The sequence below is a fragment of the Chamaea fasciata genome, unplaced genomic scaffold (assembly GCF_029207755.1).
Source record: "Chamaea fasciata isolate MVZ Bird 193981 ecotype frontalis unplaced genomic scaffold, bChaFas1.0.hap1 SCAF_6, whole genome shotgun sequence".
Lineage (NCBI taxonomy): Eukaryota > Metazoa > Chordata > Aves > Passeriformes > Sylviidae > Chamaea > Chamaea fasciata.
This window is the reverse complement of record NW_027094091.1, coordinates 50,850,798-50,869,372: the sequence shown is the minus strand read 5'-3', so window position 1 is coordinate 50,869,372 and position 18,575 is coordinate 50,850,798. Positions and strand designations below refer to the sequence as shown.

Genomic DNA, 18,575 nt, shown 5'->3' with positions numbered 1-18,575 from the left:
GAATTAGTAAACAACAAATTCCCCTGAAGAAAAGCTACTGTGTAGTCACTCATTACAGGCACTTTTATTCCTTCTACTGAAACAGGTGATGTAGCAGCAGCAAAGCCAGGATCCCAGCCTAGAGGAGCACGTGTTTAGACCAGCATTGAGATTTACGTGTTACAGTTTGTGGGAGATCCAGCACAAACAGAGACACAGGGGACTTATACAGCAAAGGGAGTTAAATCTATGAGCCATCTTTTAGGCTGTTTTCCAAAAAAGAATTCCAAACTCAACCCTCTACAAAAACCCCAGCAACATGGGCTTCACTTTAGGCTTGCAGCAGTCTCAGGACAACTCATTAGAGGAGACTGGACACTCAGCTGTATAACTTCAAAAACAAAGAGATGGTTTTGTTTTATAATGATCTGAGACTATAATCAACTCACTGCTTAGTGGTTCCATTAAAAGGCACTAACAGTAACTGAAGGGTCTTCAGATATTTTTAGATGTTTTCCCTCAAGAGATTATCAAGAACAGTCAACTTATATTTGAAAGCAAACAAACTTTTATTCACCATATCTGGTCCCTTCACAATCAAATTTGGGTTTTTAATGGGATTACTCATTCAAAACCATCTCCCTGTAATAAGCCAGACCATATTCATTAAGGTAGCTGTCAGACAGCAGATGCGAGCACAACTAGATAAATCTTTGTTCCTCAGTGGGACTACATTGGGCTTCCTGCTACGGCGCTCCAGGCGCTCAGGAAGCACAGGATGGAGCAGGGAGAGAGGAATGGTTATCACATAGCAACAGAGGACAATCCTTCTACACAGCTTAGACAAAAGTTAGAAGGAAGATATTTTATTTCTCCTTTCATTGCTGGGGCTTTATTTTTTAGTATGTGTTCTTTCTTAAGTTTCAAACTTAATATTCTCAGCAGACTCTGGTTCTTCTGACAGTCTATCTTCAGAAGAAAAATACTCTGAGAAGTTTGCCCTCCCCTTTTGCTCATGCTCTGGTCTTTTGCATGTTGAATTTTTCAATTACAGTGACTGGCACTTCAAGAAATTGTCTTCTGGAGTTGCAAAGTAATTTTGTTTATGCAACTGAGATAAGGAAGGTGGAGAAATGAAATGTGGAAGACTTCAATTTCTTTTATTTCACATCACTAAGCTTAAGGTTTACTGGTGAAAAAGCAACATTGCTCCTTGGATCAGAATCATTGATCAGATGCTTGACTTTATATTAAACTCTCTGCATACATTATGAAGCCATTGATACAAATCCTGGCAAGGCTCACCTGACCCTTTTCTCTTTTAAGGTAGCTAATTTGAAATTTGCAAATTTACGTGTGTCTTCCATCAAGACTTTCAGGAGTGTTGCTTGCTCTGTTCTTCAGGGTTGTCAAATTTTGTGGGCACAGCGACCTCCACTCTCATTTGGAACACCTCCTGTGTGATGGATTATACAGGAGTGTCCTTCACAGAGCTGTGTCTGTTTTGTGCAGTTCCTGCCTCTGATTAGAGCATGCAAGAGTAGCTCCACCTAATGCTGTGCGAGCTCAGCAGGGGTTCACACAGGAACACGGGACCTGCCACACAAGATAAAACCAGTGGTCCATCAAGACCCAGACCCCATCTAGCACTGACCACTGCCAGATGTTTCTGAAGGAAACACAGCTCTGCTAATTTAGCTCACAGCGAGATTTGTTTTTTAACCTGAGGCAGTCAAACAAATCCTGGAGGCTGGAGGTTTATACTCATGCTATTTAATCCTTAGGATTAAATTACAAATGAATTAAATAAATGACTTAACTTGTAAGATCCAGACTCTCACAGATGCTCATGGGAACAGGCTCTTGCCAGGTACTGGCCAACATAATGTGCTGATTTTACAGATGAAACCACTACTCAAGAAGGGACCCCTTGCAAATCTCAAAGTTGGTGACACTTCCCCAGACTAAGGGAGAGAACATCTGCTCTGTAATACTGAAAAAGACACTGAGCTTTGAGACAGAAACCTGTCTGATAGCTGTGAAATATTTTCACAGGGTTGTCATTTTTTCAGTTACACATATGTGTAATATATACATATATATATGTATACATGTGTACATTTGCATGTGTACAAACACACACCCATATATAATTTTCCCCACTGTAGCTGCTTCATAAAGGACATGGATCTTTTCATGAGGTGAACATACCAGCCAGGGATCAGAGCATGGGAGCTGCCTGCCATCCATCCTGCCCCAAATGACAGGAATAAAGAGGATAACACTCTCCTGGAGTATTGGTCCAGTAAAAGAGAAACCCCACTGTGCTGTGAGTACACTGACACACAGGGAGGAAAACAACTGCCTCCAAGTGGTGTTTACTGCAAGTTATCAGAACCTCAGTTCACTGCTAAAGGATAATGCTTTTAGGGTGACCTTCCTGCTCTCACATGCTTTGATGGATATGAAATGGAATCAACAGACTGTCTCAGAAAGCTCTCCTAGCCAATCTGGGAGGCAGCACAAAGAGTGATATTACTGGGTTGTGAAGTCTCTCAAATTTCTGTACTACAGCTTTCAGAGACTAACTGGGGAAACTTACTATGAAAACAAAGGAAAGGAAAAGAAAGGGGGAATTTGCAGGTGTCTGACAGAACATTTTCTGTTTCAGCTTGACTATTCAGAAGTAGTTTCACAGTTCTATAAACAAGGTGTGAGCTAAATCTTAAGTAGCTTGAGAAAGGTGAGCTGGGGTGATGACCCTCTCTGTTGCTGCTCTGGTTCTACTAGGGTAGCACTGTGGAGATCACATTCTTGCCTCAGTGCTAGTTGTAATATCAAGGACAAGACTCTGCCTTAATTTCTGATAATAACATGCATTTTATAATTTCCTGTGTGTCCCCTGCCAGAAAACACCAACACATAACAGGGCTTTTCAACACATACACATTTGCACAGTGCTCATGAGAATAAATATAGGGTCTCACAGGATTTGTTGAACACACTGGAGTTACTGCCTGGCCATGAAAGCAAATGTCTGCAGTTAGTTCTTACTGGGGACTATCTCTCTCTGCTAGAGTGCTGCAAGAGTGCAGTAGCTGATTTAAAAAATAATTACGCCACACAGCAACTTGTGGTACCCATATGACTCCAATTATATGAAGCAACATCTGTGGCCCATGCAGTCAGAAAAAGAAGCTGTGACATAGGTGTAGCTCTGCCACAGAAGTGAAGGGTCTGGTACCCAGTCCTGCAGCAGAAGAACATCACAGCTGGGTGTCACCCACCCCCTTCTGCTCCTTGGCACCTGGGGAAAGGGGGCAGGTGAATATTCAGTTCTGAGTGACACAGACGCCCAGTGAGCTACATCTTAAATGTCCTAGAAGCTGCTTTCCAAGAGCATGAAGAGCTTGATGTGCTTTCTGAAAAACTGCAACAAATCAAATAAGCAGCTGGATTCTGTGCACCCAGAAAGTGACTGCCACCACAATACAATGAGCCCTGCTGCCCCAAGGCAGACTGCTCTGCTCTCCTCTCCCAGGGAAAGAAATCACTTCTAAATCATGTAAGTGAGGATTCACACCATTCTGTTTAGTTCTGCAGGTGTCCTTTGGCATACTTGCTCATTTTGGCAAGCAGCACGTTTCCCAACACAGGTTAACCTATCCTTCTATCCTCTGTGTGCCTTGCTGAGTTACAGCTATCACAAAGCATGCAGAGGCGGCTTTATGATCCTTGAAGAAAATAAATTAAACAAGTATGCGACATTAGTTGTCCACAGCTGCATGAATAAAGTAACAGGGATTCCCTCCATAACTGGCTGGAAAGAAAATAATTGCACACACAGCATCTTCTAGGAATTAAATAATTTTTTAAAGAATTAGTTGTTTTGGAAAGGGAGATTTAGAAGCAAGCTGAATAATGGGGGATGCCATCCGATTTTTTTCTTCCTTCTTCAGGAAAGAGTCTTTGTTCAGTATTGTTTGTAAACCTCTTTCACAGCCAAAAGTAATAGGAATATAATCAATACCAGCTATGAACAGAGACATTTTTTCTGTAGCTGCAATTAGCCATTTTCAAAGAGCGGCTGATGAATAATGTATGCAAACGGGTGGGTGGAAGGATTACTTAATTTTTCTTTAAGCAGATTATTTTAGCTTGGGTGAAAGACTACCAAGCTAAAGAATAGTGTTCAATATCACACAGTGTATAAACAGCTGTGGCTTAGCACATAATAAAAGCTATTAAGAGGCTGAGCCAAAAAACATATCTAGCTATGAGGAGGAGAAAGAGGCAAAGCACCGTGTAATGACTGCCTCAGCTTCACATTTGCCATTCTGCCTTTGTGCACAAGTCCATTCTACGGCCTAGGATCTCACCTTTCTCTTCATTAGGGTTTTCTAAATGGCTTCAAATGGTATCTTGGCCTTTTTGTATACAATTTTTTAAATTTCAAGGCTGCCAGATTACATGCCAGTACACATTAAGACCTAGAATATGAATTGGCCACGCATTCAGGTACAGGAGACAGCAGTGGTCATCCCAGCATCAGCTCTGGGTGTCCTCAGCATGCAGTGTCTGGGGCTAAGCAGCAAGGAGGTAGAGGACACCAAAAGCTTTGGCTCCATCCTCTGCGTGGACTAGACAAGCCCATGAAATGTAGAATAAAAATTCACCTTCACTCTAACAGGAGAGGAGATTTTCCAAGTCAGGCACCTGTCTCTCACCTCCACTGAGCTGATTTATCACTTTTCTCCTCTGCTCCCTTCTCCTTTGCAGCACAGGTCTTTATCAAGAGGTTACTTCACACCTTCTCTGCCGCACAAACTCATGCTGGCATATTTTCCTTGCTCCTCTACAATTCAGCATCCCCCCCAGCCTGAGGGCTTGCTGCAGAGTGCAACACTTGGTAAGGAAAGCAAATGTCTGAGCTGGTTTTGTGGCATAGTTTATCCTTGGCTTTGCTTGTGTTTACCTCCAAGTCAGCAAATAGCTTCAATGCAGTAGGCTTTGCATGAGCATTAATATCACAGGTCTTGAGTTACTACATTTTTCCCTCTCCATTAATGCACAAGGAAATAAAGGCAGTTTTTTACCTCATGTTCTCCTTCCTGTGAACTGTCAGATACATCTCATAGACTCTCCCTTGTGGAACGGCTCCCGCTGGGATCAGCAAACTTACTCCTGCAGAACAGAAGAGACACAAAAGGTAAGATGGAGAAAAAAGAGGTGAGTGGGTCTGTGACGAGGAGTGACAGGAGAGGCAGAAGATGAAGCCTGCAATGCCAGATTTTCAGCCACTCTCACCAGCAGACTGTAAATGACCTCAGCAAGATGGGAGAAAAAGCATTTACTGTAAACCTGGGTGTCTTCAGTGTTCAGCTGCCTGTTCTTTTTCCCGTGCACTGAAAAACCGGAGTGAAGAAGAGGATTTTCTTCCCTTTCATTTTATTTAAAGAGCAGACAGATGGTTACACTGTTGCTTACCTTGTAAAATGATGGAAAAACAAACAACTCTGACTAAAATTTCCAACAGCTGTAATGGGACATGTCTCCCTAGGCAATTCTTACTTAATTAAGATCAGGAAAGAAAAGCAGAGAAGCACTGTCCCAGGAAGCAACAAGAACTAGTTGTATCCTGAAAAATGGCTTTTGTGTCTGGTATCCTGTCTTTTCATGCACTCAGTGCCTAGACTGCCAGGGAGACAAAACTGGGCATGGTTTTTGAATGTACCTAGTCCTGTATAGTGGCTCAAAACTGAGCTGTCCAACCTTGAAAAAAGTGTGGGCAAATATGCTTGCTGTCCTTTTCAGTTATGGTTTGCTGCACACTTGATGAAAAAACCCTGTTCTTACATTACTTTCATTTAAGAGATGCCTTGTCTCTATACAACAAACACGACCCATGAACTAGCTATTTCATTCTCCTGGACACATCTCAGCCAGCTCTCTTTGTAGATGAAGATAACCTGGAAATCAGTGGCAGGGATTTGCATACATTTGTTACCACATAGCTGAAAACAAACCTAGAGAAAGATTATTTACATATATGTTTTTACACTAGAGACACTTTGTAGACACCTTGCATGGCTCTGCCTCTTTTCTTTAGCACACAGGGTTTGGTTACACTGGACACCTCTCATGTGTTGGTGTGCAGGGCCTCAGTCCCACACTTATCTTTGAAGGACAGGAGTAGCTAGGAAAGCATTTTTCACAAATGCCTTCTGGCACTTGTGTCTTTACAGGCCTGTCACAACCTAACCTGTGCATGTCTGCAGCTGTAACAGGGCAGGTGTACTGCAAATGAAAGGGCTTTGATCATATCTTGAGGAGGACATAGATCTAGAAGCAGCACAGAGGCATACAAGGTAGCAGCAGACAGATTATTTTATTCAACAGAATCATTACTTTAATCATTTTGAAGGGATTACAGCATCAAATGTTTTTCTTTACAAATTGATATTAATACATGTGAATTAACAGTGACTAATAGACTTTGCTGATAATGTGCACCACTGTGGCATATGAAAACTGAGTATCAATATCTATTTTCAGCTGCTATGTAGAAAAATGTGAAATCCAAGACTCTATAGCACGAATTTTCAACATTGCTCATTAGTCAGCACCAGATTTATTGAAGTCGTTCAGTTTTCACTTAAATTTAATAGATCTTTTTGCTTCCCATTGGACAGGAGCTTAGAGAGCAGGGCTGTGGGTCCAAGCACTTTTGGCTGTTTCATGGGCAGGGTGGGTCTGCATCCTGGAAGGACCAAACCACCCAGGTCCTGGTCCACCTGGACATTTTGCTTCCTCCATAACATCAACAAAAAAGAAATGACCCAGCATAGGTGCAGGGGACAAGAGTAGGCACTATCCCCTTGGTGAGGGCATCTGCTGTAAAATGGGCAAGCTGTGAGCTGCAGTCTCACATGTGCTGTGGTCCTCCCTGAATTCAGAGTTCCAGTAAAACTGGGCAGGTGTGTTCCTGACCACTGTATAGCCCACATATTCCTCACATCAAATGCTTTACATACTTGATTCATTCTCACTTTAGATGTTAATGCTGCTCTGCAGTATCATGCTAAACCCACGGGAACATCTGGGTGCTGAACTTCCTTAGAAAGAACATCAACACTTCCTGCAGGAACCAAGCAGCAGCATGGCTCTGCTAAAAAATCTGTCTGAAAGACCTGAGCACTCCCAAAGCTGCCCAAGAGCTCCTTGGATGCTCTCAAATTGCCTTGCTGGCCCCAAAGGGGCCTGGAAACCTGATTTTGTGCTGTATTAGAAAGACTGAGCAGCATGTTACATTACATCAACTGGCCCTCAATTCTCAGTCCCTCTCTTTCCTAGTTGTATAGCAAGTTAACAATAAATACAGGTAAAAATAGTGTTCTGTTGTCCTACTTCAATTGCACATAGTCTGCAATGAATTGGAAATGGAGCAACCGATTTTTTTTTCAATTAATTTGTTCTCTTTTACCCTGATGACAAAATAGAGGTTTACTGTACTGAAGTCCCTTTTCTAGAACAGCATGAAAGAAAAGGTGGTGCTGAATTGCACTTCACACAGGGGAGATCTGAGGCCTTGCATGTCTCAGAAAGTGGCTAAGAGCCCTGCAATATTCCATTTAGAATCTGAGAATCATTTAGGTTGGAAGAGACCTCTAATATCACTGAATCCAATCATTAACAGATCACAGTGTTCACCACTAGATCACATTCCTATGTATTACTTGGGAGAAGAGACCAACCCCCAACTTGTTGCAGCCTCCTTTCCGGCAGTTGTGGAGAGGGATAAGGCCCCCCTCTCAGCCTCCTTTTTCCAGGCTACACAACCCCAGCTCCCTCAGCTGCTACTCCTAAGACCTGTGCTCTTGAAGTGAGGGGCCCAAGTCTTCCTCAAGCTTGTAGTGTTTTAAAAGGTGGCCAGGACTTGGGGTAGAAAATATTCTAAGTACTTTGGTAGATGCAAATGGCGTGGGGAAAAAACCCATTTATTTGTTTTGATCAGAGAAAAAGGAGAGTCCCATGTATAGAGTTTCCTTCCCCATATGAAAACAAGCTAACACCACTTAAACCCACAAAACAATAACCCCTTTAAGCCAGCATGGCTAGCACTTACCTGAATTGGGAATTACGAGGTGGCCTCCTAAGGAGTTGAAGGTCCCAAATGCGGTGCATGATGGGTCGGTTTGCCGAGCAAGGCTCTGGTTCTTCATGTTCAGGGTCTCATTCTCCAGCAGAGACTGCGTAATCTGTGGGGACAGCTTGGAGGAGAAGTCAGAGAGGTCATCCTGGGGAGTGACTGCACCAGAGGTGTTATAAACCTTGATCTTCAAGTTGGGGAGCGGGTCCAGGATTGGAGAGTTGGTCATTGGGATTTTATCAGAGACATCATGCAAGGCGTACACAGGACCCCTGTACATGGCTGCAGCAGAAGTGAGATCTGGTGGCACTGCCAGGAGGTCTGCAGTGGAGATGAAAAGGAAGAACTGTATTATTTCTCTGTTCTGATGACTTTACTCTGAGCAATGATTTGGGTTTTATTTGCATTTTGTCTTTCACTCCAAATGTTCAGATACGCAAAGTCCCTGAACAGTCATCTCCATTTCCATGAATATCTCCAGGAAACTCCCAGGGCTCATATTGTCCCAGATGCTTTGGAATCCGACTGCTGTACAAAATTACAGCACATTTCTACTCTGAAGAGTTTTCATTGGGAGTATTTTTCCAGGCTGCACTCAGATTTCAAATATGACACACTCAGCTTTAGGGTAAGATGTTTTCATCGCTCAGTAGATCGAGTTTTAGCTAAGAACCCCTCTCTAAATGCTACGCTACAATCCTTAACCAATTTATTTAACTGGTCTAATGACAGCATTCCTGAAATAAAAGACACAACATGCCTATGAAGTCATGATGTCCATGACTCCCTGCAGCGGGACACTAGTACCTGCATCACACTTTTCTAAGATTTGTTTTAAAAGTTTCTCCAGCAAAGAAAACTCTTCTGCTAATCTTACATGCGACAATTCTCTTGTCAGCTTAACTTTTATAGTGTAGATATTCTTCTGGTGTAGATATTGGGAAAACAAGAGGAACTCTTCAACCTAAATAAGTGTTTTGATAAAGGCTGCACTATCTTTAGAGTGTGTTTTCCTGGCCAATGAAGTGAGGAAAAAGATCAAGCTGTTATGCACCAGTGATAAAAATATTCATTTTCAAATGATGTTCTACCACAACTTCTACATTTTCTATTAAAAGCACAGCACTTTTCAAACTACTATTTATACCAGTGGAGACAGGGCATAGGAAAAAAAAAGCTGTAAGTGAAATAAATGGGAGGGAGATGTGATAGAATTACAGTAGTACCACTCCTGTGATGCATCCTGCCTCCATGTTTCTGTCAGAGCTTTGCCTTTGATTTCAACTTCAGCTGGACCTGTATTTCCATAAAAGTGTCTGAGTTTCACTCTCACATTCATGCTCCCTCTTCAGAAGTTAAATTCACCTGCTTTATACTCTTGAGCACAGCTGACAAATGCCACCACGGGTTTTGAGCACTTGACAATCCAAACAAATGAATGTGATCTTTCTCCTCTTTGTCAAGTGTCAACAGGCATCCGGAGATATCATTCATGCTGCCCAAGAGACCATAACCTGAGAGTATCTCCCTGAACTGGTCAAAATGGAGTGAAATGCCAACTAACCTTGCCTTGCAGCCTTGATGTTGACAGGCTGAAATCCCCCATTTAGTGCCGAGGAGTCAATAATATCCGACTCAAAGTCCCGGTGGTTCTTGCGGTAGACAAACAGGGCCACGGCCACAGAAATAGCCAGGCACACAATCACGGCAATGACGATCCCCACGTACAGAGCAACATCATCCGAGTCAGGGGCAGCTGCAGGGAGAGAGGCCAGGAACCTTCAAGAAATGTCCTCCTTACATGGACTTTCAAGAAAACACATTCTCATTATTCTTGTTTCCTGCAGATATTTACTGCCTTTTTTATAGGCTAATTTAAAATCCATTTCCAACACCATATAGCAGGTCTATGCCCTTTTGATGGAAAACAATCCTTGATTTCTCTCTAACTTGTGTTCTAACTCTTCCCCTATCCACTTGTTCATTCAATACTCAGGCTGTGAACTACTAAGCAAAACATGTTATAGACTTAGTCTTATGAACCAAATTTACCCTATGAAATGAGATAGTATGTCTTAGTGACATAATGTCATAATACTGGTATTTAGAAGTTCATCTGATACCAAAACCACATGGGTTTTTAAACTTCAGAAGCCTTATTTTTACTTTAAAGAAGTAAAAGAATCCCAAATTTTCATTTTCTATGGAGTCCTTGGAATATCAGGACATATCTTTGGTTGGTTTGGGGTTTTTTTGAAATGTAACCTGTCATTACTCCCTTCCATCTGTTTGCCTTCAAAAATACAAACTAGTAAATTAGTAAAGCAGAGAATCAAGCATGGAATTCTCATCAGTGGACTTAACACATACATATTAAGATAAAAGCTGAAGTAAGCACAAGAAAAAATGTGGTAATTTACCAAAAGGAACCAAAATTTATTAGAGCTGTCTTGTGAGAAAATGGCTATGATATTTCTGCTAGCTGCTTATACCATATCTTCAGCACCAACTCCAAGCTAATCTCTAGCATCATTATCCAATAGACATTTTTTCCCAACAGGTCTGAATATGTGTTCAAAAATTGATGTATTTCTATAGTGAAGAATCCCATTTTTAGAAATAGCCTAATGAAAAAAGGAAGTGCAAAAACAAATCAGACTCTTTTAGTACCCCATTTTTGTTGGTTTGAAACATGTGAAATCACTTTTATTTTATCTGTTTTAGCCATTTAGGCCAAGCTGCCCTTCAGCTGCAGAGGTGAGAGCTGGCAGATGCAGAAAGGGACTGATCAATCTCCGACAGCTCTAGGCTACCAGACCTTTAATTTACCCAACTTGAAATATCCCATTTTTAACCCAGCAGTTCAGGAAGCAAAACTGTTGAGTTCTGGCTCAAAGACAAGTTACCCTTCCACCACATTCTGTCCAGTTGCTAAGGGAATTTTAATGAGAAGATGGCTCATTCTCTCCTGTTTCTGTCTCTGAGGCAGCATCTCCTCCCATTTCCCTTGTGCACAAGGGCCCTTACAATCCTGTGTCTGCCGCAAAGCACTGTCCCTGTTGTCAAGCAAGCAGAATGTCATGCTGCTGAATAGGTCCCTTTTTTGCCTAGTCACACTGAGCTTGTCAGTAAAACCTGACCCAAGAAACAGCATCAAATTAGCATCCAGGAACATAAAATCAAACATTAAACTTACAAGAAAATCCATATTCATTCTGGGTTCTCTGTTCAGTTGAAATAGGATAAATGAAACCTTAAAAAGAAAGAAATTAAACAAAAATGGGAACAAAATCAAATGAGGAGAACAAAAAAAAATGAAGCATGAAAAATAGTTTAATTAAAAAAAAAAAAGGAAAAGAAGGAAAAGAAACTGATGGCACTTTAAAATTCTGATACGGCACAGAATTATGATTTTGCATCCCCTGTCTCCTCCAGAGCCTTACTAAGAATTAATAAGCAGGCAGATTGAATTTCTAAGCCAAAATCGGTCTCGAGTCACTAACTTTGGAGTGCTTAAAGTCTTTCTTTTATTGAGCATAAACTGTAATGGATCTAATTTATTTCAGACATCTAGGGTCATTAGCATATGGAAAGTCTTTTTATCCTTATCCCTGCCATATGCTTTAATTCCCAGGACATGTTCGGTGAGGCTCTAAACAGATTTTATATTTAATTATAATAGCTTGCTGTTGATATAACAGAGCTGAAGGAGACCTGTTGTCACTGGTCAGAGGTTAAATACTGATTTGTGAAGCCACCTATGCACAAAGCCCTCTCTCTGTATTTCCTTGGAATTATTTTATCCTGTCCTTAATACACGTTCAATAGGAATTCCTTAGGGAGTAAAGGATTTGTCAGCAAACAGTAAACTGAGTGGTTTCTCTTTGAAATCATTAAAAAATCAATAAGGCCCCTGGGGTTAGAACATTATTTATTTGAAATCTTTGCAAGCACCATATATCGACAAAATCATAACACAATTTACAGCTTTATTTTGGGATGGATAAAGAAGAGATATCATTTCCTTTGTCTTTTCCTTCTGCAGTCCCCACAGAACTGCACACTGGAGATGCTTAGTTCACACATGAATCCTGTGAACTCACTTAGCATCTCCCATGTGGCAAATGATTGAAGTGCTCCAAGATCCATCCTGCTCGAAAGGTAAATGACAAATCCCAGCTAAGCAGGGGAGTCACTGTCTGGGATGGGATCAGTGTCAGTATAAGAAAGAAGGTACCTCTCCTCCATCACCTTCCCTTAAGTTCTCCTGACAGGAATTTCACCCCCTCCCCTCTGATCACACTGCTAGAAGCTCACACAGCTGGGGACTCCCTGCAGGAGAGACAAAACTGGAAAATGCCCTTGTGGTGTGTGCCTAATGCAGAGAACCACATTACAGGCACACCAGAGTAATAACCCACAGCTCCCAGAATCGCTGAGCTTTGGTGCTCAGCATCTGTTGTGCTCTACACACATCTTGCTGCTTGTCTGTATTTTTTGTTAATGAAGACACAGTCTATCTCAATCACAGGCAAAGACATACCTCCTTGCAAAATTTACAGACATTAACTACTGCATAAATTCTATCTTACCTGAAATACCAGAGCAAAATCAGCTGATTTTTGATGATGGTTTTTTTTTCCTGGGACATCATGGCACAAACTATACTGCCTGTAATCTCTGTTCAAAGCTTTACTTCACGGCAAGGATTCTAGTCAAACCAATGTTTTAAGAAATATTATGTTCTTACATTCATTTCCCTGGCTCTTTGAGGCAAGTTCACCTATGTGTACTCTCAACATGCATACTTATTTTTTTTTAATAACTGCCTTCTCTTTCTACTGGTGTACTTGAGGTATTGGCCATGAAAAGTCTGGTGAGTAACTTCTGAGGGCTTGAGTGAGTGCTCAGCAAGTCTGGGCGTGAATTTACAGTACCCTTGTTACTCCCAATTACTGCCCAGATGAGTGCTGAGGCTCATAATTTGGTAAATGTAAATTTCAGCTATAGCCTTATGCCCAATATTTCCTTTGGCAAGATATCTCTGGAGAGACCAAGAGGCAGGCAGAAGGAACTTATAGGCCCAGGGACAAAGTGGAATTTAGGCTGGATGCATCTCTGAATGATTTTTTGCTTTGTACTCAAATCCACTGGGAAAGCTGAGGATGTCTCCTTGCACTTCATGTGCCCCAGCAGGTTCTCAGGGGAGATGGAATGGAACAGCCCACATCCCCTGGCTCTGCATCACCCATGGAGCTTGAGCTCACTTGTGCAGAGCTGAAGAGGCTATTCCTCTCTCCTCAAATAGCATCTGAGGTGGTCAGTTTTGTGTTCAAGGCTGTGCATCACTCCTGCCACGTCTGAAGCGATCCAGCCACTGCCACACGACATGCACAAAAGATGGCACTACCTGGATTAGCTGTGATGTTACTGAAAGCATTCTTTCCTCACAGGAAAATGGAAACCCAGATTCAAGCTTTTTCAGCAAAGTAAACAAGCATGATCCTCAAATACTCTAAAAGACACGTACCTCACTGAACCCTCTCCACGGACCCTGTTAGTCACAAACACATATTCACAGCTTACACATTTCCACAGATTCTCTTACTGCTAACTACGGTCAGCACTCCTGCAGCCACATAAGAGTGATGCCAATTTCCTCCACAGAAATGTTTTGTGCACCCATTCAAAGATACATCTATTGAAACAGGAGGAAGAGGCAAGGATATTACAGGATGCTTCTCCCATTTGGGCAGGATGTTTTAAAACAAGATTAGTTTTAAGCACACCTTGGTCACTCCTCCAAAGGGGAGTAGGCATGGCAGAGGCAAGGAGAAGGCCTGCAGCCATGCACTGGTGATGGGCAGGAGGCAGGCTTACTGCCACAACCCCAGCACAAGAGAATGGGGTTTTCTATAGGAAGCTATAGGACTGTCACACTAGTCCCACTGACCATGCCTTCAAACAATGAAAAAAGGACATTTTCATCAGATAATGACAAAAACCTGATGGGATTAGTAACTGAAATAATGAAGAATGCCTTCCCTCCTCTCTTCAAAGTAATTGCAGTGAAGAAAGATCTTTTGTGCGTTTTTTTTTTTTTTTCTTGGGGTTTTGTTGGTTTTTTTTGTTTTTTTTTTTCTTCCTACTTGTATGAACAGCACTGCTTGGCAAATACCTAAAGGACTACTACCAGGGTGATGAACATTTTTAATGAGTGTGAATTTAGAAAGGTGCTGGAGGGTCTGACTCTAGGAAGGCTGCTGACTCAGAACAGCTGGTTTCACGGTGAGCTACTCTGAGAAAAGGTATTTAAGCTTCTTCCTACAGTTTGTTGGGAAATACATATTTTCAAGAGTGCTTCTGCTATTTTGTTGTGTAACTTACTGTTGAATGAGTAAAGTAGCAATAATCATACTTTATGCTTGCATAGTGCCTGCTGTTTGAGGTTCTCAAAGGCTTACCAGAAGGGGTATTTTTTTCCCTTATTGTAAAAGTACCTCACCCTATGTCAAACCTGGAAAATCAGTGGGAGGCTCAGGTTAATGCACAGAAATTGAACCACTGTAATTGCATGGTAAAGGCATTCAGTAAAAAGCCTTTAGTTAAGCAAATGTTTCTCCATGTATTCAACTTTATAGTCCAATTTAGATTTGTAAATATGTTTTTTATCCCTATAGAAATGTTTCTATCAAGTGTCAAAGGTGGGGTTTTTTTTAAACTAAATTAATTACACTGGCACAAATCCTTTGTACAAATGCAGATGTATTATTTAAAAGGTGTTTTAAGTAGACATTGCCTATTTTGTTTCTAGAAAGCATGAGAAAAGCAATTTAATCACCTTTATAATGATGCAATGCACTGAGAAAAGTGAAGAAGGGTGAATATGTCAGATTGTACTTGAAAAATTAACCAATCCAATGCTGACATATAGAAAAGACTACAGTAGACTTTTTATCAATTTACTTTAACTCAATTTAAGCATCAGTCACACTTGGCACTGATTTGGGAAGCTGTGACCATTTAACTGAATAGACTGTGAAGCTCATTTAATTAGTTTGGTGCAGTTTGTGAAGGCAGATGATCCCCAAACACTGGAAGTCTAGGCTGAGCATTGTGGTCCCACATACCTTGTTCTGACCTTCTGGGAACACATTTGTGCCAGAGGCCCCCGGAGACAGCGAGGCTGCTCTGTGTCACTGAAGGGTCCTCAGCATATCTGCATGTGACTGTCACCAAAGAGTCACCAAAATGACTGTCCTAATTTATTCTTCTTCCACTGGGAAAGAATCTACTCCTCAGCACATTCATGGGCTTTTATACACACACACGATGCTCAGCCTGGGAACTCAAGATCATGACCATGGGCATTCTGAAATCCTGTGCTTGATTTTACCTAGAAAGCAATGGGAATATACTGCCTTGGCCTGTGAACTGGAATATTTTAAAGAGAATTTTTATCCCTGTGTTACATAACTCTAGGTCACAGCTTCATGCAGAGAGAACTTTGTAACTGCCCTCACCCCCCCTCCCCCTTTTTAGGTCCATAATTGGTTTTGCTAGTTTTCTAGTCATGCTGAATTTGTATTAATGAATATCAATTTTAGAGTGAATATGGAATAAAAATCATGAAACTATTTTACTCTGCTGCTTGCAGAAATTAAAATATCTACATAAGAGAGAAAAAAATACCTAGTTTTCAATTTGTGTTTTTCCTGCCTATTTTCTCTCTTTCCCGCAACTATATAGGTCAGACAGGTGAAGTAGCTGAAGATGATCTTTCTGGCCACTTACTTACTAGGGCTTATACAGCTTGGGTCACATTTACGAAAATATTTACAATTACCCTGCAAAGAAATGGATTTATAGCATTAGCTGCTGAGGTCACAGTTAATGATATGTAATTTGAGACTGTATCGCGATCAGTGAGACTGGAGACCTGCACTTCCATTTAATAAAGTGAAGATTGCATAAAGCACACCATAACTGCTAGTTTCTACAATGAATCATACTTTAATCTGGCACCACTTGCTTCTAATCTATGAACTCTCTTTACTCACTCTGTAGCAGTTTCAAAAAGAGCTGAGGTCAAGTAACTCCATGGTCTTTCTGAAAGCCTAGCCACATGGTGTGCCTCAAGGACATCCTGTTGCAAAGAACTCAACAGGTTGAGCTTAACATAGTGTAACAGCACTTCTCCCCCTTTTGACTCCAAAACCAATGACCTCAAATCACCTCTGAGAAAACAAGACGCCATGCATTCAACTGCTGCCTTCCTTTCTCAGGAAACAGATAAACAGAGACTGATTCTTACATGCAGACGCTTAACATTTGAAGGAAGCAGTTCTTGGATGATTTAAAGTAGGTGTGTGGTATATAAAATGTGACATGAGTTTACTGAAACAACTCAGTAAACCTTTTTTTTTTTTTTTTTCTGTGATATATACACATCAGATGAATTCCAGTATCTGATAACTCAAAGCCAGCAAGCTGGTAATTATTTTTCATACCATACCCAAACAATATGCACCAAATTGCTTCTGCTCTTAACTCTCAAGATGAGGTCTTCTTTCAGCATTAAGTCGTATAACCCTCCTCATTGGGCTAGCTCCAGTAGCTCAGAATTTATTTTAAAATCTTTGAGTTTTGCTGGAGTTTTCTATGATGAGTCTCAGTCTCAGAAATTATCCTGGGAAGTTTGAATAAAATTGGTTTAAGAACCCCAGTAACTTTTCTTCTTGTTTAATTTCTAGTTCAATGGATCTCAATGAGTAAAAAAATCCTCAACTCCCCCCAAGTAAATATAGCTGTTTCCAAATTTCAAGTTCTGGAAATTCAGTCTATTTCCTTTTCCCTGTAAAATGCCATTCTCAATACCATGTAAGCCCAATTTCAGTTTTTTTTCCATACATGGGAAGAGACATTCATCAATAGTCTGAATTCCATTATACAGAGAGGGTTTTGAGACAAAGAAGAAAAAAGTTATATGTCCCTGCAGTATTTGCAGCGCTGTGGCTGTGACCTTGCATTACAAGTCCTGTTTCCTTCTACCTTACCTCATTCACCATCATTCCTACAGCTATCACCAGATTGCTTGAGTTTCTTCACTATTTTTAAAGGAAATTCTAGATGATCAGTACAGTGTGCAAAGGCTCAAAGCTTTCAGAAAAGACTTTCAAGGGCTTTCAAAATATTAATTCAGATACATTGCAATGCTTTTGGCTTCCATCTAAGTCCATCTAGGTTTCCATCTATGATGGCCAAACAGTCACACATTCCCAGCTTACAAGAAAGAATTTTGGAGATTTAATTTGACATTCAGGAGGTTAAAATTGCTTTGTGCAAGTTCCACTGTCCAGAGGCTGCACGTTTCCAGTATTTTCTTTTCTACAAGGGGCAGAGTTAATGGTACCAGAGTAATCTTAGAGTAAACCCCATATTCTGACTGTTTAGTGTCAAAGCTTCCTGTTCACTTAACATGTTGCTAATGAGATTGGAAAAGTATTAACAATAAAATTTGAAGTCTATTTGCTTTTAATTGTTTCTCTCCCTTGCTATTTGGCAGGAAATGTATCACAAAACCAAGAAGACATGATATGTTATACCTTACTTATGGTGGTTAAAAATTTAAAAAAAAAAACCCCAAAACCCAAACCAGCAACAGAGTCCCTGGCACAGCAAAAATCTTTCAGACAGAACGTGCCCAGCTTCTTCCCACATTTTCTATTCTAAAGAAAGACCTTCATGTCTGTAGTAATGATGCTGAAGGTCAGATACGATATCAGGCATCCCAGAGATAATGCACAGTAATTTATTTTCCTTCTGAAGGACTAATTATTGGCATATTCAGGGTGGGCTAATAAACAGGGAGCTTGAGGTTTTGTGACTGATTATTTACTTAGGTATTATCTCAGATCTTTCCTGAGTGGGTGAGTTAAACGGGGACACTCTCTTGTTCTCTCCTTGAACAGGAATTCATGATATTCTATAATTAAGACTGCAATTATGTTTTCATTTTAAATTAGATCCTGACATTTTGTTAACATTGATAGAAAGGTCTTGCCTGAGTTTAAACATGCATGACATCTATATGGGAAAACGGAAAGATGGAAGAGAAGGATAACTTAAAATTTGATGTGGATTAGAACATCCAGGTTTGGCATTATGCAGTCTTCTGCAGTTAAGGACTTTGACCTTTTGGTTAAATCTTATGTCCTTAGTAGGACCTCAGAACTGGGTTTGTTATGCATGTTTGACAGCAAAAGTAAACATATGCCTTGCGCTGCAATTTGATAGATGTGTATTTGCAAATTCCACTCTTGCAATGACTGAATGCTAGACAGACTTCCTGGGGCTCACTTTGCTGTAGTGGGACCAGAGTGCTGAAATGAGGACAAGGGGCACCACTGGAGAGAGGATATGTTGCAGACAGCTAGATGAAGGAAGG

The 18,575-nt window shown here is 40.9% G+C and overlaps 1 protein-coding gene across 3 annotated transcripts in view; it reads right to left on the bottom strand.

Annotated features, from left to right (window-relative positions):
* Window positions 1-18,575, bottom strand: part of UNC5C (unc-5 netrin receptor C) — a 248,475-nt gene that overhangs the window by 20,586 nt on the left and 209,314 nt on the right. For 2 of the 3 annotated variants that reach the window (XM_066186344.1, XM_066186345.1), the window contains exons 8-11: window positions 11,325-11,381; window positions 9,693-9,884; window positions 8,105-8,449; window positions 5,076-5,163 (exon numbers count right to left, since the gene is read on the bottom strand). In XM_066186344.1, coding sequence (XP_066042441.1) covers window positions 5,076-5,163; window positions 8,105-8,449; window positions 9,693-9,884; window positions 11,325-11,381 — 682 coding nt within the window. The remainder of the gene's footprint in view (window positions 1-5,075; window positions 5,164-8,104; window positions 8,450-9,692; window positions 9,885-11,324; window positions 11,382-18,575) is intronic. The other variant, XM_066186346.1, reaches the window with a different exon arrangement.